Raw genomic sequence first — 20,526 nt, forward strand, 5'->3', positions numbered from 1 at the left:
TGTTCTTTTACCTTACCTACCTTGCCTTGTCATGGGGACGGTTCAAGCGTTGGCGTCTAGGCGTTCAGATGTGGCGGCATCATCGTCAGCGCAGTTTGCCCCGGTCGGGGCATTCTTCCTCGGCGGGAAGTCTATCTGATCTTTTCACCCACTTGTGTCCTACCTCCCTAGCCTCACTCGTACAGTCTCCCGACTACTCCTCATCTTCATAACACCGAATCCCTCCACCGCATGCCCCTTTTCCTGCTCGTCTGCAACCTCGTCGTCCCGGCCTGCCACCGGTGGCGGGAAGGGGGCCACAGGTTGCGCAAACAAGCAATTGCCTTCCCTGTTTGGGGAGCACATCGTGGGGGTTCCGAGTCGGTGCGTTTGCTTGGCGAGGCAAGGCGGAATTGGGGGTGGGCTCGAGATGTGGGTGGGTGTGATGGATATGAGGGGGTCGTCTTCGCTTCCGCTTTTTGTTCTTCTGTTCTTCCCTTTCATTCGCTGTGGAGTTACCTCGTTGGGAGGAGGGCACGGCTGGGGAAGACTGGGACGGGCTGAGATGGAGAAGTGGTTGGGTGGAAGGATGGAAAGGTCCAAGGGCTGTGCTGGGCGGACGTCGGCAGTTGCGACAAGTCTGGTCGGGCTGGGGGAATATTCTCCGCGAAACGCGGCAATGGGCTGCTTTGACAGGGTATGGTGAGGTGATCAAGGTAGCATCGCTTGGCCCGGGTTGTGGTCTTTCACGCCTTTGCTTTTCGCACCCAAATTTCCAGAGGCAATACGGACCAATACCAATGATATCATCGCCATATTAATGCATGCAACCTGGTGTGGCCAAATCCAATACAGGTCCCGGAGCTCAGGAGGCCATTCAGGTGACAGTACCCTAATTAATACAAAGTAGTGTACGTGCACTTGGGACGCAGGGTTGGCATTAATCATCAGCTTTGTTTGGGATTGGGGATTTTAATCCCCGACAACGGCTTGATTACGTTATGTTGGTTGCTTGCACGCGATTCAGCGAGATCTGTCAGGGTTGCGAGTCGCCGGCTCCAATGAGCTTTCCAATCCGTCGCGAGTGGTCTATCGTCGACATCCCGGCACCTGAGCCCGTTACATCAATCATGCCGAGAAGAATTCCGCTGGTTTTCGGGCCCGAAACTTTGTCAAACCTTGGAAATGAGCGGGGCTAATTGAAAACTTCAACTCCGATCTGCCGAGTCCGGTGCCGGAGCATTCTCGGGGAAGCACGGGGCTCCACCACTAACTTGGAGTCAAGTCGTAAAATCTCCCTCCATGGGACTGACCTGGATTCTACCTTTGTCCAATCTAATCAAATCTCCTAGGTATCCAATCCTCCGCCTTCGGGGTGCATCCGACCATGTACACAGAAGCCCAACTCGACCAGTATTTCCGCCACATCGGCTTCCCCGGTCGCCCAGCCGGGACGACCCTGGAGCAGCTCGGTGACCTGCAGAAGTGCCATCTCGCCCGCGTGCCCTTTGAAGATGTCACAATCCACTACTCCACCCACCGCACTCTCTCCCTAGACCAGGACGACCTGTTCCGGAAGATCGTCCTCAACAGCCGCGGCGGCTACTGCATGGAGGTGAACACCTTCTTCGCCATCGTCCTGCGCAGCCTAGGGTACACCGTCTTCAGCGCCGGTGGGAGGGTCAGGGAGCCGGATGGGGGGCTCACGGGTTTGTACGAGCCCCGCCACGCAAGCTAGTCAGGTTTCGTTGTTGTTTACAGTCTCCCAAGGTCCCACATGGTCAATATCGTGACGATCGAGGGTCAGCGATACGCGGTGGACGTCGGGTTCGGGTCCAACTGCTCGATACAGCCAATACCCCTGCAATCGGGGGTCGAGTTCGACGGCGTGCTCCCCGTGCGCGGGAAGCTGGAGCACAGGAGCCTCGCCGAGCACAGCGACCCGAGCCAGCGGGTGTGGGTCTACTCGGCCCAGGAAGACGCCAATGCCCCCTGGAAGGAGATGTACTCGTTCCTACCCGTCGAGTTCTTCCCAGCGGATTTCGAGGTCATGAACCTGAGGACAATGACCTCGCCGCGGAGCTACTTCGTCAAGACAGTCTTGGCGATGAGGATGATCCGCGACGAGGCGAGCGGCGACCTCACGGGGCTGCTGATCCTGCATAAGGACTATGTGAAGAGGCGGGTGGGGGACAAGTCCGAGACCCTGGAGGAGTTGAAGACTGAGGAGGAGAGAGTGCGCGCTCTGGAGAAGTACTTCTGGATCGTGCTGAGCCCCGTTGAGCAGAGAGCTATCCGCGACCTTCCGACTGAGTTGAGGGGTTAACTAGGTCGGAGATGCAGGATACGCTGGCTGGTAGTGAGGACGTGGGACTCTGGAAGGTGCGTTTAGAGGGTTGGGGGTCCAACTGGTGCGGCCGCTTGATACCAAAGCATTCTGTTGGTTATGAGGCGCATAATCAGAGTTGGCTGAATATTATTACCTTTATCCCGATCTTCAGGAAGTATCTCCCGACGAAACCCTACCACGTCAAACTTTCTCTTCATGTCCTTGATTCGTTACCGATCTGTTGGGCCACTGTGCCCCAGCTGCTGCCGATCTCTCTGCCCCCAGGCGAGGTATCATCCCAAGAAGGATGTCGAACGATCGAAGACCCGCGAATCCGATTCTTCACTTGAGACCCCGAGAGCTGACTGGACTGATTATACGCATCTTGTGGTCGCCATCACTAGATGGGGTGGGTGGATTAGAATCATTGCACAGAAGAGAGGTCGGATCAGAGCCAGGACATACTCGAAGCATGTTCAGAATTACCCCTTGGTGTGACGAACAGGAGCAACCGGCCATTCTCTACCAGCCTGGGGCTAGCAGCCTGGGGTGGGAGGGCCGACGACTACAATGACAACGACGACAACCAGACGATATGAGTGACGGTATAAGTGCTTGTAAGAGAAAAAAGTGCTAGTTCAGTACGTAACCCCAACCCCTATTTGCCCTCTGCCTTCTTTGCCTCAGCATGTGCTCTCAACCGTCCCGCCATCTCCTGACCCCCCTCTGCACTAAAATGCAGCCCCAGATTCTTTCTCGTCTTCTCGGCATTCATCCTCCCCCGCTCAAACATCTCCTTCTCATATTCCTCCACGGCGACCCCAATATTATACGCATCACTCCTGACCTTGGCCACCACACTCTCCTTCCTCTTCACAATCGCCCTCGCGAGCTCCATCGCATCCGCCAACGCCACATTCACCCCGACCCCGGCAAACGGCGTCATCAGATGCGCCGCATCGCCCATCAGCGTAACACCCGGCTTGGACTCCCACTTGACTCCGACGGGGAGCATGTACATCTTGCGCGGGATGAGCTCGTCCTTGGCAGAGAGGATGACCCGCTTCACGTCCTCGGCACAGTCGGCCCAGTACCTGTCCACCAGCTCCTGGCGGGCCGTAACCGGGTTCGCGAAATCGATCCCGCACTCCTCGATCCAGGTCTCGGGGACGCGGAGCGAGGCGTACGCGCGGATGGATCCGTTCCCATTCCGCTGACACTGCATGGCCCTGCCCTCGTCGAACAGGAAGCACGATCCCTTGCCAATATAGGAGCTCAACCACGGGTCCTTGGCGTCGACATCCAGTGCCCAGAGCTCGATGCTCGAGATGCCGGAGTAGAAGGGCTTCTCGTCAGTCACGAGAGGGCGGACCTTGGACCAGGCTCCGTCGGCGCCGACGAGGAGATCAATACCGGTCTCGGATGTATAGTCGGAGAAAACGATATTATGCTTGCCAGGGGATGATGCATCTGGTTCCGTGCGCATGACCTTCTTGCCCCATTTAATGGTCCCCTCCTCCAGGGAATCCAGCAAGATATCCCGGAGCTTGACGCGGTCGATCTCGGGCCGGTCACGTCCTCCCGCCTCGGCCTGGCCAGTGCCATTGTCGTCCCAGAGCACCGAGCCGTCGGGCCTGATGAGCTTCATGGCCTCGCCCTCGGGACGGGAGTGTTTCTGGAACTCGGAGAAGAGGCCGGCCTCTTTGAGCGCGAGCTGCCCGGCTCGCGGGTGCAGATCAAGGGTCCCGCCCTGGTTCCGCACGTCTCGCGAGGCTTCGGCTTCGTAGATGGTGCAGGGCAGGGAGTGGACTTGCAGGAGGCGGGCGAGGAGGAGGCCGGACGGACCGGCGCCGATGATTGCGATTTTGGGGGAAGGCATGCTTGGTGGATGTGGGATGTGATGGGATGTGCAAACAACTTGGGTGGATGGAAGTGGGCTTTTGGAAATTGCGAAGATGTGAAATAGAAGAAGGATCTTGATGGGGAGATTGGTCGTCGTCAGCACAAGATATATAACAGTGTCAGCCCGGATATAGCTGAGTAAGGGCCGTAAGCCCGGGACCGAGAATGTATGGACCGAAGGCCGATGATTCGACGGTGCCGACTTTGTCTGTGCGCCACAGCCAGATTAGTATGGAGGTGGTGCTGAATACGGTCTTCGGCTTTTCGGAGATCGACATCTGGAGGTTCGTCCGGGCTTACGTCACTGCCAGCATTCCTAGTCAAAACCGTGTCTAGCAGCCACGCGGTCCATCGCCGCGCCGCCTTGGACCAGGCGCTTACTCAGGACCTGCCCGTTGCAGTGAGAGCGTCTCGGTTCTCTGCCTGGGCAGGAATGCTCTGCTAATTGTCAAGCGTGTTGTCACTTGGTTGGAAATAGCGCTAAGGTTAGGGATGAAGACCTGCTCTTTAGCATCATCAACGTCTCCCTGATCCTGTCTATGCACTTGCAACTCAACTAGAACTCTAGAAATGTCTACTATAATCTGTCAAGCCTGTGAGCTAGCAATCAAATTCCCTCCAAGCTTTATATTGCCGTCTCCTAGTTCATCGCTGAGCACCTTGATTTTGATCAGGAGCAACCCGAGAGTCACGGTGATAATGGGATAGCCTCACGACAAGTTAGTCGGGCCCTGTCATGATGGCAAGGAGCCATAGTTTTCTCCGACTCCCAACGGAATAGCTAAACCCACTGGTCGTCTTGGCCCGAGACTGTCCAGGATTGGGGCCGGATAAATCTGGTCACTGTAACATCGGTGCCGATCTCGCCTCCGATCCCTCCCTCTTGCGCCCCAATAACCACCCTCACCAACCTCTGCTCGGTAGAGATTGTCCCGCATCTCCAAATCCCCCGCTCCGGGGATGTCTGGCTGGCAGACTTTATGGTGCGATTAGATCAAGTGAATAAAAGCCCAGATCCCTTGATTTCTTGAATACCGTGCTCCGGAATGGCTGTTCGCCTTTAGCCCTTCTCCCATCATTGTACGTCAAGTGTGAAATCCAAAATGCCAGCCCTCTCGCGATTGTTCGGGTTGGCATTGTGGGCCTTGTTAGCCTTAAACGCGACCCTCGCCCAAGGTGAAGAATGGCCCCGACACAACAACGGGTTGACGACGTCTGTGGAATGGTAGGTTAACATGCATCGCCATCAAGAGACGTGGAGGCACTAAAGTCTCTCTCAGGGACCATTACAGCTACATCATCAATGGCCAGCGTCTTTTTGTCTTCTCTGGGGAGGTAATTAGTGCCCGTTTAACACCTTGAAGTCAATTGCTTGGAGTCAGTTTCTAATGTCGTGCAGTTTCACTACTGGAGGTTGCCTGTGTGAGTTGATCGGTGTGTGTGCGCGACTGTAGAGTCAAACTGACACAAATAAAGACCCGAGCTCTGGAGAGACCTGTTGGAGAAGATTAGAGCTGCTGGGTAAGCTTTTGATATCCGACACCCCGGATTGGAAGAGCCAACTTACACGTCTCTAGCTTCAACACTTTCTCCATCTACAACCACTGGGGGTACCATGAGTCGTCACCAGGCTCTCTTGACTTTGAGAGTGGAGCACACAACTTCACCTCCATTATGAAGTTAGCAAAGGAGCTCGGCATGTACATGATCATTCGGCCAGGCCCGTATGTCAATGCCGAGGCGAATGCTGGCGGATACCCCCTATGGCTCACCACTGGTGAATACGGTGTCCTGAGGACCAACGATACAAAGTATACTGATGCATGGATGTCATATTGGTCAACGGTATCCCAGATAGTCAAACCGCATCTGATCACCAATGGCGGCAACGTCATCATGTTCCAGGTTGGCCCCTGTAACCCACCTGCCCTTGTCGCATGACTCACAGTATATACAGATCGAGAACGAGCTGGACGGGCAGTGGAAGAGCATCCCGGACAAGATTCTAAACCCCCCCGTGGCCGGATACATGCAGGCACTCGAGGACGTTGCTAGAGATAACGGCATCGATGTTCCTCTTAGCCACAATTCGCCAAACATGGTAAGCTAAGGCAGCTCTGGAGTAGCTGCCTTGCAATGCTGATCGCCGTTAAAGGGCGGATACTCCTGGTCGAAAGACTTCTCGAACATGACTGGCAATGTCGATGTTGTAGGACTCGACAGTTACCCGTCCTGTTGGAGCTGCAACCTGAGCGAGTGTACCGGCACGAATGGGGAATACGTCGCTTATGTGAGTCGCTGGAGCCCCTGAAAACCATCCATTTGCATACTCATTCTTCTGCAGCAAGTGGTGGACTATTATACGTAAGTCCCATTTGCACATGATCATATTCGTGGCGGTTACATGCTTACACGCCTCTAGATACTTCACTAAGCAATCTCCGTATGTTTCGTACGGGACTCAGACCCATACACGGTATAATTACTGACCTGCTTATAATTAGAACTCAGCCCAACTCCATGCCCGAGTTCCAGGGTGGATCGTATAATCCATGGGGCGGGCCACAGGGCGGTTGTCCCAGTGACATCGGGGTCGACTTTGCCAACATGTTCTACCGCAACCTCATCTACCAGCGAGTGACGGCAATCTCTCTGTATATGCTATATGGAGGGACCAACTGGGGCTGGCTTGCCTGCCCTGTCGTCGGTAAGTAGCACCGGCCCCCCGTCTCGATTTGCTGGATTCGCTAACTCTCGAAGCCTCGAGTTATGACTACTCGTCGCCAATATCGGAAAATAGGGCGATTGGAGACAAGTACCACGAGACGAAGCTCCTCACTCTTTTTACCAGAGGTAAGCTCTGGCCAACAATTCGAACAAACAAGAAGAAGTCTAGCAACTCATACGGTTTGCAGTGGCCAAAGATCTCGCCAAAACAGATCGTCTTGGCAATGTGAGTCACAGCCAACTCCCTCTACCTGAGGTTGTCTGACGAGTCTACGGCTCTAGAACACGGAATACTCGAGCAACTCGGCAATCACCACTGCTGAGTTACGGAACCCTGACACCAATGCGGCATTCTATGTTACCATGCACGAATCATCTCCGTCCGGCACGCTAGAAACGTTCAAATTGAAAGTGAATACGTCAGAGGGAACATGTAAGTCTAAAGTACTCCGATATGTGGAAGCCGAGGGTCTGACTATGTGCTCGTCTAGTCTGGATCCCACAACACGGAGGAACAATTACCATAAATGGCCACCAATCCAAGATCATCGTGACCGACTTCAATTTTGGCTCCAAGACACTCCTCTACTCCACTGCCGAGGTCCTTACATATGCCATCATCGACAACAAAGAGGTCCTTGTGCTTTGGCTTCCGACAGGGGAGTCGGGGGAGTTTGCCATCAATGGAGTGGCCTCTGCGAAGATCTCATCGCCGGACGGGTCGGCAAGAGAGGATTCAACAAATCTGAAGCTCCACAGCGGGGAGGAAAATATCACAGTTTCATACACACAAGGGCCGGGGATGACACTGGTCGATCTTGCAGATGGGTCCAGCGTGGTTCTCCTGGATCGAAGTGCTGCGTATAACTTCTGGGTCCCGTCCTTGGGCAGCGATCCGTTGACACCGGAAAACAATACTGGTAAGTAAAAATAATCTGGGTTGTGGTAGGTTGTTTGTTTGACGAATACTTGTCGCAGTCCTGGTCCAGGGGCCATACCTGGTTCGCTCGGCCAAGTTGAACGCCGAAACGAGGACTCTTGAACTAACAGGAGACCTTGACCTTGACACCACGATTATCTACGTATTTGCTCCGAGAGCAGCCTGTTCGATATCCTGGAATGGTCAAAAGTTGGAAATTATTTCCAAGAATGGACAGTTGGTGAAGGCGACCCTGGAGGGTCCAGCCTCCTTTAAACTACCAAGCCTCGGTCCATGGAAATCACTCGACAGCCTGCCCGAAATTAAGACTAGCTACTCCGCCTCATCTGACGCCTGGGTTGGTAAGTGGAAACCATTCCAGTAGCCCAGGACCTTACCTCCCTCACCTTTTATACTGATTGTCTCTAGACGCAAACAAGACCACCACCTTCAACCCAACCAAGCCCGACGCCCACAACCCCGTCCTCTACGTCGACGACTACGGCATCCACACAGGCAACCACATCTACAGGGCGACATTCCCCAGCACCCCCGAACCACCCACAGGCATCTTCCTCGACATAACAGGTGGCCTAGCCTTCGGCTTCTCCGCCTGGCTCAACTCCCGCCTCATCGGCTCCTATCTCGGCCTCTCCTACGCGGGCCAGGGCCAACTCACCCTCGCCTTCGACAACGCGACCCTCCACGCCGACAGCGACAACGTCCTCGTCATCGTCATGGACAATTCCGGCCACGACCTCCGCGAGGCCGCCGTCCAGCCCCGCGGCATATCCAACGCCACCCTCCTGGGACCCGCCGCTGACCGCGCATCCGGGGGGCCGGGGTACCGATTCGGCGGGTGGAAGATCGCCGGCGGCGGCGGCGGGGCGGAAGCCGCCTTGGACCGCGTCCGCGGACCCCTCAACGAGGGAGGCCTGTTCGCCGAGCGCGTCGGTGCGCACCTGCCCGGGTTCCCCGAAACCGGCACGGAGTGGGAATGGGCGGACGTCGGTGGCGACGGCGACGCGAGGCTACGCGTGGAGGGAGCCGGGATAAGGGTGTTTCGGACGGTGGTGCCGCTGCGGGTTCCGCGGGGGCTGGATGTTGCGGTGACGTTCCGGCTGACGGTCCCCGGCGGCAGTAGCAACCGGTTGCGGGCGCTGCTTTTCGTCAATGGGTACCAGTATGGGCGATTTAGTCCGTATATCGGTAACCAGGTCGACTTTCCGGTCCCGCCTGGGGTCCTTGACTATGATGGGGATAACACTGTTGCTGTGACGGTGTGGAGCCAGAGTGCCGAGGGGGCGGAGGTCGGGGTTGAATGGAATTTGGATTACGTCCATTCGAGCAGCTTCGATATGGGCTTTGACGGGGCGCACTTGAGGCCGGGATGGACGGAGGATAGGCTGAAGTATGCTTGACCGGAAGTCTTAGTACAGAGACGTCATCTTCAGCACCTAGGTCTGATTAATTGCCAATATTTCAATATTTCAACGGGGGAGGTGGCTCTGGTCGGGGGCTCGAGATTGAGGACCGCTGCGGTCAGGTAGATGGACCATGCTGTGGTTGTGGATGAGGTCTTTGCAGCGCTTGACTGCCTGGGCTTCGATCTTCTTCCGGTCCTCGATGTCGGCTGTTTTCTTATCCTCTATCTCTGCTCGCCGCATCAACGTCGACCCACGTGGTAGATGGGGTCGGGTTTGCTTTGACTACCTCTATCACATGTGCAAGACGCGTTGTAAACTGATTGCGAGCGCAAATTGCTATCGCATGTGCAACCGCAACTCCCTGCTGTTTGGTCCAACTAGTTCTAGTTTAGCATCGAAATACTGCTGAGTATTTTCGGGTCCGTGATGCTGCCGATGCACACCTCGGCAGGGACAGGTGTGGCGTACAGCCTGTCTCCGCGGATAATTGGCTTGGTCAGCACGACGTTGCCTTCGCCGCAACTGGCGATCATGGAACCGATGTCGACAGTGACGTCGTTGATGTGTGGATGCTTCAGAGTCTTGAGGATCTCATCGAGTTTGCTCTGGGCCTTGTCCGCTTTGTTGGCGATAGTGACCAACATGATCGAGTTCTGGTCTCGCTCTTCATCCGAGTCGAATGCGTTGGCTGGTCCCAGCTCGAATCCGTTGTTCTGGGGCACTGGTTGCGGTTCGGGTTCGGGTTGGGGAATCGGTGGTGGAGTGGCAGCGTAAGGGAGGTGGTTCCACGTGGGAAGTCCCGGTCGAGAATATTAGGTCTCATTTCTAAAATATTGAAATAGGGAGTTTCTCTGCGGGCATGCGCCATTTGCTCTGCGGGCAGGTGGTAAGTTGGCAACAGCAATAGCAATGGACAGCAACGGCAATAGCAATGGACAGCAACGGCAATAGCAATGGACAGCAACGGCAATAGCAATGGACAGCAACGGCAAGAGTGACAGGAGTGATAGCAGGAGCGATAGACAGCAATAGCAATTGCGATAGACAGTACGGATGTAACGGTAATAGCAACAGACAGCAACAGCAAGAGCGATAGACAGCGACAGCAATAGGCAACAACAAAAGCAACTGCCACCTGTGATGCACTAACCGCCTCAGTCTAGATTCAGAAACATCCTGACTTACCACTGTCTGCCTACAAAATCAGGCCTTACCTACAATCCTACCTCCCTACCACCTTCCTCTTCCCTCTTCTCACCCTCCTCTTCCTTCTTCTCACCTTCCCCTTCCTCCTGTCGTCCCACGGCGCTTCTCTCTTTCTGCTGCTTGTTCGAATAGGAATGGTTGCTTGGATTGAAGAGCGTCTCTCTGGAATATCCAACTCCACTTTATCTGCGGCGCCGCTATCCTTCCTTCTCACCTACAACCCTCATAGATTTCTACGCGCTTGCCACCCCTTAACGGCCAACCTTGCATCATGTGGCACAGAAACACGTGGATTAACAGCATCAAGTCCAAGATACCGGACTGGGACGAACGCGAGTCAATGATCTACAGCAAGCTGTATTCGACCGGCTTCTTTGTGCACGGCACCCAAAGGCAAGGACCGCCATTCCTCCGGTTTGTCAAGTACGTGATACCCGCACTTGTAGAGGCAGACACGTCCGACACCGAGACAATGGACCGGATCGAGGCTATGGTGGCCTTCATGGACCGCGCCAAAGAGTTTAACAAGCAACGAGCTCTCGAGCAGCCCAAGGTGTGCAGTCACTTGCAGGCCTGGCTGAAGTCTCTTGGGAGACGGATCCGCGAGTCTCTCCCGCTCAAGAAGCGCTGAGAAGGCAGTCAAGGAGCATGGCAAGAAATTCGACAAACTTGACGAGCTGCACACGGGGGACTTGGGCAAGATTAACATTGAGATTGCCAAACCCAAGGCTAACATGTCTTTTCGAGGGACCTTGAACTAACACAGCCTTAGCGCCTGTTGGCACTATGAAACGGCTTAGGAGAAGATGAATGTAGGCCTAGTCGAAGGGTTCGACACCCTGGACGAACTGCTGGAGGGCAATATCCTGCCTCTGGACAAGATCCAAAAGCCGACGCCCATCCACACCAATGCTCACTACGCTAGAACAATATGCAAGGATAGAAAGAACGATAGACAGCGAGGGAAAGAGCGATAGACAGCGAGGGAAGGAGCGATAGACAGCGAGGGAAAGAGCGGTAGACAGCGAGGGAAAGAGCGATAGACAGTGAAGGTAAGCGTGATAGACAGCAATAGCAAGAGCAATACATAGAAATGGAAAGAGCAATACACAGCAATAGCAAGAGCGATAGACAGTGACAGAAAGAGGGATAGATAGCGATGGAAAGAGCGATAGACAGCGACAGCAATAACAGCTGTTGCTAATTTTCCAGCACCTGGTTAATATTTTGGCAGGCCGCTGCCATCTGGGATGCCTATCCAGGCCTCCACCACAGCCACCGAGGTCGCCATCATGGAGGCCACCACGGTCACCCAGGCCACCATCAGGGAGGCCACCAATGCCGCCTCTGCTGCTGCAGCCACCGCCGCTACTAATGCCGTCACTAACGAGGCTACCATTGCTGCTGCCACTGCTGCGGCTAACGCCATCATTGCTGCCGAGAGCTCTGACACCTGGAATGCATAGATCACCTGCCTCCAGAACAAATGGTGCATGCCCTCAGAATCCTAGTAACCGGCCAGGTGTCATTTTCACCGTTGACCCTCTCATCACCGCTACTATTCCCGCCAACCATGCCGTGCAATTACGTAGTTAGGTCCTCGATCTGGGCAAGGTCTTCGGGCTGGACTAGCTTGCCTAGCTTGTTTGCGATGCTTACAAGCATGATTGCGTTGTGTCCTGTTCTTCGTCTGAGGTTCGGCCAAAATTCGTTGCCAATCAATCCTCGGGGGTCTTCGCGGTGGGGTGCCAAATGAGGATGTGCTGGAAACGGAATCCGGGGTATTCACGTTGTCCATCGATTTTGAGGATGTTTTGCAATCCGGAGATTCATAGGATGTCAAACGGGTACATATCTCGATCGGAAAGAAGATGCGGGTGACAAACGCCTTGTCCTCCGCAAAAGGTGGATCATCCCCGCAAGCTGGAAGTCGAGAACATAAGAACATCAACCATTCAGGAACCATCTCATCCAACCCTCAAAGTATCACAAGACCACACGAAATCGCTGTCTGCGCACCAATTTTTCGGAGGAGCACCATGGACCAGATTAAAACACTCCTCAACATGGCCCTGTCCCCATTCCAACGCACCTCACAACCAGCCCCTCCAGACCTACCCCTCCGCATAGTCACCCACAACATCCGCTACGCAACCACCTCCCCAGCAAGAGGCGAAAAGCCCTGGCCAACCCGCCGTCCGCTCCTCACCACCCAGCTAGCCCAGCTAGCCTCCACCGCGCCCGCCGGTGCCATCGTCCTCCTCAACATGCAAGAGGTCCTCGACCGCCAGCTCGGCGACATCAGGGAGGACCTCGGCGCCGACTGGGCGCACGTGGGCGTCGGGCGCGACGACGGCGCCGCCGCCGGCGAGTACAACCCGATCCTGTACCGGCCGGCGCAGGCGCGCCTGCTGCACTCCCAGACCGCGTGGTTGTCGCCGACGCCGGCGGTGCCGTCGTTTGGGTGGGGGGCCGGGAGCAGGCGGGTCGTCACGGCGGCGGTGTTTGAGCAGGTCGGCGGTGATGGGCGCCGGTTCATTGCTGCCAATACGCACCTTGATAATGTCAGCTCTGAGGCGAGGGAGAAGGGCGTTGGGGTCGTGCTTGAGACGATTGAGGCGCTGAGGGAGGCGTGGGGACCGCTTGCGGTGGTGCTGACGGGGGACTTCAATTCGTCGCCGGGGGAGGATGCTTATCGGGCGATGGAGGGAAGCGGGCGCGCGGAGGACTTGTACACTGCGGCTGGCTCGGAAAGGCGGTTTGGTCCGTATGAGACGTATACGGGTTTCTCCCCGGACGATACGCCGACACGGATCGACTTTATATGGTTGGGTCCGCCGGCAGAGAAATTGTGGGTGGTAGACAGATATGAGGTGCTTTCGAATACCCGGGATGACGTCTTCCTGAGCGACCATAGGGCAGTTGTCGGGGATCTCCGGATTGTGGCATGAATGGTTTGTAAGTCCTATCTGAAGTTTGGTGTATCGGAATTGGAGAGAGTTGATCACGAGTATGCTAACAGAAAGACAAACAGTCTCACCAGTTATACATCACCCCGTCACTTAGATATTATGAGATGTGTTCAATATTCGAATTAGAAACATCGTCTGCTTAGCTATCTGAACTGAGAGCATCTTTGGAGTCGGGCGTTTAGTGCTCTCGCGGCTCTGCCACAGCTCTCCAAGATAGCGAACCTAGCTATGTTGACTGACTACAAGACATACAAGACATACAAGACGCATCGTTAATCTCTTTCTTCAGCATTCATGGAAAGTGGCAGATGCATGGAGGCAAAATGTTAGAGGGTTGGGGTCAAGGAAGGAATCGAGATGGGAATAGCGAGACATCAAATTCCTGTGAATAGACGCTCTTGAGCCGGACCGGTTGGGGAGAGCCTTGGATGCTGCCTGTACAGCCGCGTTCGTAAAAGAAGGTATGACTCGCTCTCCTACAAATGCCCCAAGTCTTCCAGAATTCCCTATCCAAATGCATCATCAAGCCAATGTGGATATCCAATCTCGCCCCCCATCCAGCCTCGAGGAAGGCAGATATATGTAGATAATTTGAGTATATAGCGGTTGAGAACCGTCAAGTTACCTACAGTTGATGTCAAGGCTGGTATGTGCGGTGAGAGAAAACTGTCGTCGCTTCATAGGCCGTTGACGGGTAAGAAATAGGAAGTTATGCAAAGGGAGGGCCAATTTGAAAGGCGCTGGCTGACCAGCGGGAAATGATCATTTAGGCCGCCACTTCACTTCGCTTGTAAGCTCTGATCCAGTTCTCGGATTGCAGGAAGATGCCACAGTTGATGGAGTGCCAGGGATTCGTAGGGTCGACAAGGACAAAGTCGAACCTCCTCAGAAGCTGTTGTTACGTGAACAAGTCGGTCAGCCAGCAATTAGATACGCAGCCCCATCTCGAGGGTCAAAGACTTCGGACCAAACGACAAGGACTAACCTCAACAAATACCTTATTCAGCTCCATGAGCGCCACATTCTTCCCCAGACACTGCCACCTGCCGTAGCCAAACACCAGTTCCAGCGTGTCCTCCATCTGGCGCAGCTTCTCGGGTGACGCGTCCAGCCACCTCTCGGGCCGGAATTCGTGCGAGTCCTCGCCCCAGACATCGGCCCGCCGGAAGATGCCCCACGCGCAGTAGCCGATCTTGGTGCCGCCCGGCAGGAAGACGCCCTTGAACGTGTCGCCGCCGGGGGGCACCTCCTTGGCCATGAGGCCGGTGACGGGCGGGTAGATGCGCAGGCCCTCCTTGATCACGGCCTGCAGGTAGGGCATGTCGCGCGCCTCGGCGTCGGCGATGACGGGCCACGAGAGCCGGGCGGCGTCGATCTCGGCGCGCAGGGCGTGGACGACGCGCGGGTTGGTGGTGATGTACAGCATCGTCGCGCGGATGGCTGTTGCGGTCGTGTCGGATCCCGCCAAGCTGGGTGCAGTTATGAGCCGACGAACGAAATCGGGGCTTTCTGTGTGCCACCGCGGTGTAGGGAGGGAGGAGGGGTCACTTACATTTGCATCAGGATCTCGGACTCGCACTCGGACTGGGTGAGTCCACGAGCCACAAACGAGCCTAGCATGTCTTTCTGGGTCTTCCTGTCCGGCCCGAATCGCTCGGCGGCAACTTGTTTGGCAATCCTAGTTCGAAGGCCTTCATCAGTAACCGAATGATAAAATAAGGGGGCCAAAGGTGGGAGACGACATACGCCATTATCTTTCCAAGGCCGATCGAGTCCTTATCGGACGGAACCATGCTCTTGAAAAGCGGGGACTGCATCATGGCGATGATCCACGGTAGGACCGTAGTCACGATGATGGTGGGCATGCTGCTCTCCATCGTCGACACGTATTCGTAGACATCCGAATCGGTGGCGACGTCACCAAACGGCTTCCCAAAGGCAATGTCGGAGATGACGTCGAGGGTGAAGTACTGCGTCTTTCGGGCAAAGTCGAATGGCTTGTCGGCGGATACGTATTTGGTGTCGAGGAGGTTGATCAGGCGAAGCAGGTTCTCGTCGATCTTTGCCTCGAGGTTTTCGACCTCCTTGCCCGAGTACTGGGTGCGCCAAAGTGTCAGTCAGAAGTTTCTGGCCGCCTGTCGTTTCTGGCCATAGCTTGCTTACCCCCGCGGCCATCTTCAAACGCAGCTTTCCGTGCAGCTCGTCATTTCTCATGGATAGGACGTTGTCCTTGTTCGGATCGAGTCTCATACCATCGTACCAGTTCGATCGCTTGTAGGGGGTGCGCACATTCAGCATGTGCTTCATGAGGTCGGGATCGCTGGTGATCAGATATTCGGGCCCGACACGGGCGGTCGAACCTGCCAAGATCAGTCAGTCAGTCGGTGAGCATAGCCAATCTCTGCGACTGCGAGCATACCGTATTTCTCGCAGACCTCATACATGTCCAGATGGGTCCTTCCACCGCCGACAGACCGGATAAGCCACCATTTCGAGATTCCCGTGCCGGCTGGTCCCTTGATGTGCCGCAGCCGGAAATACTGGCGGACGGTGGAAAAGATGGTCCAGACGACGAGGAGCAGCGCCACGGCAGCAAGAGAAGCAACAACAGGACTTAGAGGGCGCGCCATTGTAACACCAGATCCGTCGTGTAACCGTGGACGTTTTGGAACGAGCAGGCGTGTTGCACAAGCCTGGCCGCCACGAGGGGGCCCGTCTGCTATGGTAATGACATTGCCTGTGGGTGACAGGGTGTGGGATTGATGACCTCGTCCACAATCCACTACCCGAGCGGTCCGCCAGTCGTGCAACCCTGCAGTCGACGATCAGTCCCAGAAACAGGGCCACTCTACGGATAATGTGCATCTATTTAAAAATCCATCATCGCAATTGGCTGGGCGCACTAAAATATCCCGGTCGCCACCGCCGGGGACGGTGCCGGTGCAGCAGCCACGGAGTGGGGGTGGCCCAAGCGGCAGTGGGCGGATCCATGGCGGTGTGGGGCCAGTCATGCAACGGTTCGGGATGGTCCTCAATGCTTGATTGCAAGCGTGGGGCGGGGGATTTGCCAGTTTTGTGAGCTCAGCATCACGCACAAAACCCCAAAAAGAACCTCAGGAAAGGAAGAGAGGGATTCTAGGATTCTACTCTTGGCCACGCGACTAATTACAAAATCACCACCACGCAAATCTCCGACGTCAAATCGGCCCACTCCTCCGCTTCCAGGTGCTCCCTCCTTCGCGTCAAATATGACCGGTCGGGCACATCTGACCGCCATCAATTCCGATGTTGAACCACTCGTGGCATCCGCGGTTCGTTCACGTTCTCTCCAATAACATCATCTGAGCCCACCAGACCACTGAAAGGCTCCCCCTAGGACGATGAGGGTGATGAGGGCATCGATCCCGGCGTAGACCTGGTAAGCTCCCATCTTTGCAGCAATCACCTCGGAACGTGGAGCTCTGTCTAACGTGGGGTGACACGGAAAGTCCGCTTGCAGCTCGTCGACCTCGATAACATCCAGCATCATGCGCTATCGCGAAGAGAATGGAAGGAGATACCATGCGTTTAGGGCAGGACGTACGCACTTTTGAGCTTTGCCCCTCCCCCCAACCCCAATCGTCCTTCTTGTCCATTTGCCGTGCCAAAAATGCTAACACAGCAAACCCCTTTTTAAGGTTACGTCTTGCCGAATGACGAGGTGAGATGCAGCGTGCCGCCGAGCCGCGATCAGATAAGCTTGCAGCAGCAACAAGCTGATCAAGAAGTGCCTTCCAGTCCGAGAATGAACGCCTGGGTGAGAACTCTAATCAGTGGATTCCCAATTGAGCCAGAAGATTGATCGTTTCGATTTGTGAAACAGATCTGCAGCATCACCTCTATCTCCTGACCTTCGACAAGAGGCTGTACACGTGCCCCGCTGGCGGGGATAAACCTCTTCAGCGAGTCCTCGATGCCGGCACCGGCACCGGTATCTGGGCCATAGATTTCGGTATGTCAAGAGAGCTCTAACCCGCACATGGGTGAGCTCTGCTAACCCCTTCGCAGCCGATGAACATCCAGAAACACATGTAAGTCTTGGTCGCGCTGAGAATGTCACCCTCCACGGCGACGTAGCTCAAACACCAATCAGGTCACCGGAGTCGACCTCAGCCCCATACAACCGGACTTGTACGTGACGGAACCCCTTCGGGACGGCTTGTTTGGTCGCCAATAGAAACTATCGATCTGCTCACACCTCCCCACCCCTATAGCATTCCACCCAACGTATCCTTCTTTGTCGACGATCTGGAGGATACCTGGACCTTCTCCAGCAAATTCGACCTCATCTACGCGCGAATGCTGACCGGTTCTCTGGCCGACTGGCCGAAATTCATTCAGCAAAGCTACGAGTAACCAGATCCCCACCCCCTCCCCTCCCTCAACATCGCACTGCACTGTGTGAGAACGAATCAAGGGAACTCCCATTGACTCTCAAGCAGCAACCTCGCACCCGGAGGCTGGCTCGAGATCTCGGACATTCTCCTCGAACTCAAGAGCGACGACGGAACGGTGCCCCAGGGATGCGCCGCCGCCAAGTGGGGAAACCTGATGCTCGAGGCCGCCGCCAAGTGGAACCGGCCCCTCGATAGCCCCAAGTTCTACAAGGAGCAGCTGGCCGCCGCGGGCTTCACCAACGTCCACCAGACGATATACAAGTGGCCGTCGAGCCCCTGGCCGAAGGACCCTAAGTTCAAGGAGCTAGGTAAGCAGGATTGAGGATTCGGGCCCGGGCCCCGGATGGAGAAACGGAAGAGGGGGGATGACAGGATTGGATTGGGGCTAACTGGAGACAAACAGGGATGTGGACCTACGAGGATCTCGGCAAGGGGGCTTCGGGCCTCAGCATGGCGCTGTTTACCCGCGCCCTCGGCTGGTCCGCGGAGGAGGTGGAGGTGTTCTTGGTCGATGTGAGGAAGGACATGAAAAACAAATCCATCCACAGTTACTGGCCAGTGTGAGTCTTCTCCTCTTCTTTCCCCGCCCCACACGTCACGACATCGAGCTGACCCGCTGTCCAGGTACGCGGTGTATGCGCAAAAGCCTGAGTCGACGGCCGGAAGTTAGCACTGGGCCATTGGTTGGGGGTTACGGGACACGACACGACTTGGAGATTATGAGATCATGACCGGGGTTATTTGAAAAAGAAAGGGAAAAATACAAAGATGCCAAGTTGGAAGTCTGGTGTTCACTGGAGGGCTGAAAATTGGACAAAGGGAAAACGTGCATCAAAGCTACACTGCAATACCTATCATCTATCATAGAGTCCTTCCCTATTGCAGAATTTACATCAGACCCGTCCAACCGTGTAGGACTGTATTCAGAAATGGAGGCTAGATAAGGAAAATCGTCGCAGACCTGACCGTGCTGACTTACCCGTTACCATGCCAGTCTCTCTCAAAGCTTTGGAATGTCAAGAAGGAAATTTAAAACTCAGTCCCCCATACTACCAGTCATACCCAAAAGCTCGCAAGCAAATACCATGAGGTTCCGGTTCCAGCAACCGGGGACTAAACAACTTCGTATCGATGAGGCGACCAGGCATCAACCCCCGCTGCGACGTATACGCGAGGAAGCGCTCGGGCACCGGCCTGTACGCGACAGCCCGGAGGATCCGCAACAGCTCCTCGTCCTCCACGTGGACGCCCGGATCGACGACCTGGAAGAAGGCCCGTTGCGACACCCGCCGAGGGTGGTCGTCTTGCACCGGCGCCAGCTCCTGCCTCCACTTGCGCATGAGGACAGCTCCGTGCGTGCGGAGGAGCCGGCCCACCGCCGCCGCGTCGCCGGGGACCAGGTCTGCGCCCTCGACCACCGCGGCCGAGAGGTGCGACGCCATGCGGATCTCTGTCGTCGGCGGGCCCTCGACGACGGCCCCCCACCCCAGCGCCGGCCGGGTCCAGAACGAGCACGTCTCCAGCCGTCTGCCAGGGTCGTCCCAGTGCTTGAACAGACAGAACAAGAACTGGTAGTTGTCGGCATAGCTACCGTGGCAAGGCCGGGGGGTCCCACCAGGCCCCTCGGAGAGGACCCCCCAGTCCCACCCGATATGCCGGATAGACAGCACATTAGACACGCTGCTATGGACATGCCTAGGCTGCGCCCCCGGCCCGAGATCAACGCACTCGAGCATCGACCCTGTCAGCGCCGTGTTCCAGAATCCCCAGTGCCGTCCGGCCCCGCACTCCCGCCTGCGCCCGCTCTCGGGGTGCCGCAGGGCCACCAGCTCGAGCACGTTCCGCGGCACCGGCTCCTCCCCGTCCCCGTCACCCGTCGGCCCCTGCGCCAGGTGCAGCACGTCCCTGTCCAGGTGGAAGCGCACCGCCGGGGCCGCGTTGAGGGTGTCGAGGGCGCCGCCGGCGGAGACATCCAGCAGCGGGTACTGCGCCAGCGTCGCGGCGCGGGACTCCCGGCTGGCCGATAGCGTCGGCGGGTATCGGTGCTGGTCGGCGACGTCCCAGCGCAGAGTCCAGCCGCCGGTCGGGGTGCGGGCTGGGCGGATGCTGACGCGGCGGGGGGCCGGGGAAAGGGCCCAGATCTGCTGGCGGAGCTCGGGGGGGAGGAGGGGGAGCTGGGGAATGTTGGGGTGGGATTGTTCATTGTTGGGGAGGCTGTTGTTTCTTGTTTCGGGGGTGCTTTATTCTCTGTACCAGTACTTTGAGGGTCTAAGAGAAGTCAGCCATGAGATTGCACGTCTTGAGGTTGGGTTTTACAAGGTTTGTTTGCTTTGTGGAATCTTTTGCTCTGTCTGCTGTATGTTTGCGGACATTAGTGCCTCCTGCGAAACAAAAAAAGCAATGAGTGGTAGTCAAACTAGTTTACATTCCATCCATCAACGCCCATGCCATTTGTCTACTCTCTGGCAAAGTGGCTGGCTGGCTGCTGTAATACTTCTGCAAGCACTGGACGAAAGAGAAGTTTTGGTGGCGTCCTTATGCACAGTACATACCTATTTTGCAAGAGACAATGACTTGCTGAATTGTCTGGCAAGGGATACCGGAAGGAAGCTGTGCCTTGCATGGATAT

General features: G+C 56.0%; 8 protein-coding genes across 8 annotated transcripts; 6 read left to right on the forward strand and 2 right to left on the reverse strand.

Moving 5' to 3' along the window:
- The first annotated feature begins 340 nt into the window (after positions 1–340).
- On the forward strand, positions 341–772 carry QBC33DRAFT_525294 (uncharacterized protein). The gene has a single exon (XM_060426802.1). It carries the CDS (start codon positions 410–412, stop codon positions 683–685), a length of 276 nt encoding a protein of 91 aa, XP_060288180.1. The 5' UTR covers positions 341–409; the 3' UTR covers positions 686–772.
- A 401-nt stretch (positions 773–1,173) lies between these two features.
- QBC33DRAFT_172000 (uncharacterized protein) lies at positions 1,174–2,415 on the forward strand. Its single transcript, XM_060422338.1, has 3 exons — positions 1,174–1,266; positions 1,332–1,692; positions 1,750–2,415. The coding sequence occupies exons 2-3, from the start codon at positions 1,367–1,369 to the stop codon at positions 2,303–2,305; spliced, it is 882 nt and encodes a 293-aa protein (XP_060288181.1). The 5' UTR covers positions 1,174–1,266; positions 1,332–1,366; the 3' UTR covers positions 2,306–2,415.
- A 379-nt stretch (positions 2,416–2,794) lies between these two features.
- Positions 2,795–4,330, reverse strand: QBC33DRAFT_525299 (uncharacterized protein). The gene has a single exon (XM_060426803.1). It carries the CDS (start codon positions 4,185–4,187, stop codon positions 2,967–2,969), a length of 1,221 nt encoding a protein of 406 aa, XP_060288182.1. The 5' UTR covers positions 4,188–4,330; the 3' UTR covers positions 2,795–2,966.
- Positions 4,331–5,313: 983 nt separating this feature from the next.
- On the forward strand, positions 5,314–9,277 carry QBC33DRAFT_555127 (family 35 glycosyl hydrolase; the record flags this gene model as incomplete). Its single annotated transcript, XM_060429599.1, has 16 exons — positions 5,314–5,435; positions 5,491–5,545; positions 5,610–5,632; positions 5,687–5,731; positions 5,788–6,115; positions 6,168–6,311; positions 6,366–6,500; positions 6,555–6,574; positions 6,633–6,653; positions 6,715–6,917; positions 6,971–7,063; positions 7,126–7,163; positions 7,220–7,370; positions 7,429–7,857; positions 7,916–8,218; positions 8,286–9,277. 16 exons carry the CDS (start codon positions 5,314–5,316, stop codon positions 9,275–9,277), a joined length of 3,102 nt encoding a protein of 1,033 aa, XP_060288183.1.
- Positions 9,278–10,760: 1,483 nt separating this feature from the next.
- QBC33DRAFT_555129 (uncharacterized protein) lies at positions 10,761–11,120 on the forward strand (the record flags this gene model as incomplete). Its single annotated transcript, XM_060429600.1, has 1 exon — positions 10,761–11,120. The coding sequence occupies one exon, from the start codon at positions 10,761–10,763 to the stop codon at positions 11,118–11,120; it is 360 nt and encodes a 119-aa protein (XP_060288184.1).
- Positions 11,121–12,528: 1,408 nt separating this feature from the next.
- On the forward strand, positions 12,529–13,440 carry QBC33DRAFT_555131 (endonuclease/exonuclease/phosphatase family protein; the record flags this gene model as incomplete). Its single annotated transcript, XM_060429601.1, has 1 exon — positions 12,529–13,440. The coding sequence occupies one exon, from the start codon at positions 12,529–12,531 to the stop codon at positions 13,438–13,440; it is 912 nt and encodes a 303-aa protein (XP_060288185.1).
- Positions 13,441–14,105: 665 nt separating this feature from the next.
- QBC33DRAFT_172063 (pisatin demethylase) lies at positions 14,106–16,296 on the reverse strand. The gene is made up of 6 exons (XM_060422339.1): positions 15,881–16,296; positions 15,625–15,821; positions 15,208–15,557; positions 15,014–15,139; positions 14,447–14,930; positions 14,106–14,353 (listed from the first exon to the last, which is right to left on the reverse strand). The coding sequence occupies exons 1-6, from the start codon at positions 16,089–16,091 to the stop codon at positions 14,228–14,230; spliced, it is 1,494 nt and encodes a 497-aa protein (XP_060288186.1). The 5' UTR covers positions 16,092–16,296; the 3' UTR covers positions 14,106–14,227.
- Positions 16,297–16,527: 231 nt separating this feature from the next.
- Positions 16,528–18,844, forward strand: QBC33DRAFT_525314 (methyltransferase domain-containing protein). Its single transcript, XM_060426804.1, has 12 exons — positions 16,528–16,772; positions 16,838–16,879; positions 16,950–17,040; positions 17,139–17,161; positions 17,239–17,257; positions 17,324–17,452; positions 17,509–17,531; positions 17,594–17,631; positions 17,715–17,852; positions 17,943–18,205; positions 18,301–18,457; positions 18,522–18,844. The coding sequence occupies exons 1-12, from the start codon at positions 16,710–16,712 to the stop codon at positions 18,565–18,567; spliced, it is 1,032 nt and encodes a 343-aa protein (XP_060288187.1). The 5' UTR covers positions 16,528–16,709; the 3' UTR covers positions 18,568–18,844.
- The last annotated feature ends 1,682 nt before the right edge of the window (positions 18,845–20,526 follow it).

The sequence above is a fragment of the Phialemonium atrogriseum genome, assembly GCF_030411735.1.
Source record: "Phialemonium atrogriseum strain 8032-3 unplaced genomic scaffold QBC33scaffold_2, whole genome shotgun sequence".
Classification (NCBI taxonomy): domain Eukaryota; kingdom Fungi; phylum Ascomycota; class Sordariomycetes; order Cephalothecales; family Cephalothecaceae; genus Phialemonium; species Phialemonium atrogriseum.

Excerpts from the sequence above, each read along its gene's own strand:
- QBC33DRAFT_172063 (XM_060422339.1), bottom strand. The coding sequence starts at position 16,091 with ATGGCGCGCCCTCTAAGTCCTGTTGTTGCTTCTCTTGCTGCCGTGGCG. Across the intron at positions 15,822-15,880 it reads TGAGGTCTGCGAGAAATACG|GTTCGACCGCCCGTGTCGGG; the intron begins GTATGCTCGCAG and ends TGATCTTGGCAG. Across the intron at positions 15,558-15,624 it reads GTTTGAAGATGGCCGCGGGG|TACTCGGGCAAGGAGGTCGA; the intron begins GTAAGCAAGCTA and ends TGGCGCACCCAG.
- QBC33DRAFT_525314 (XM_060426804.1), top strand. The coding sequence starts at position 16,710 with ATGACCGGTCGGGCACATCTGACCGCCATCAATTCCGATGTTGAACCA. Across the intron at positions 16,880-16,949 it reads TCGATCCCGGCGTAGACCTG|TCCGCTTGCAGCTCGTCGAC; the intron begins GTAAGCTCCCAT and ends TGACACGGAAAG. Across the intron at positions 18,206-18,300 it reads CCCTAAGTTCAAGGAGCTAG|GGATGTGGACCTACGAGGAT; the intron begins GTAAGCAGGATT and ends GGAGACAAACAG.
- QBC33DRAFT_525294 (XM_060426802.1), top strand. The coding sequence starts at position 410 with ATGTGGGTGGGTGTGATGGATATGAGGGGGTCGTCTTCGCTTCCGCTT.
- QBC33DRAFT_172000 (XM_060422338.1), top strand. The coding sequence starts at position 1,367 with ATGTACACAGAAGCCCAACTCGACCAGTATTTCCGCCACATCGGCTTC. Across the intron at positions 1,693-1,749 it reads GATGGGGGGCTCACGGGTTT|GTCCCACATGGTCAATATCG; the intron begins GTACGAGCCCCG and ends CAGTCTCCCAAG.
- QBC33DRAFT_525299 (XM_060426803.1), bottom strand. The coding sequence starts at position 4,187 with ATGCCTTCCCCCAAAATCGCAATCATCGGCGCCGGTCCGTCCGGCCTC.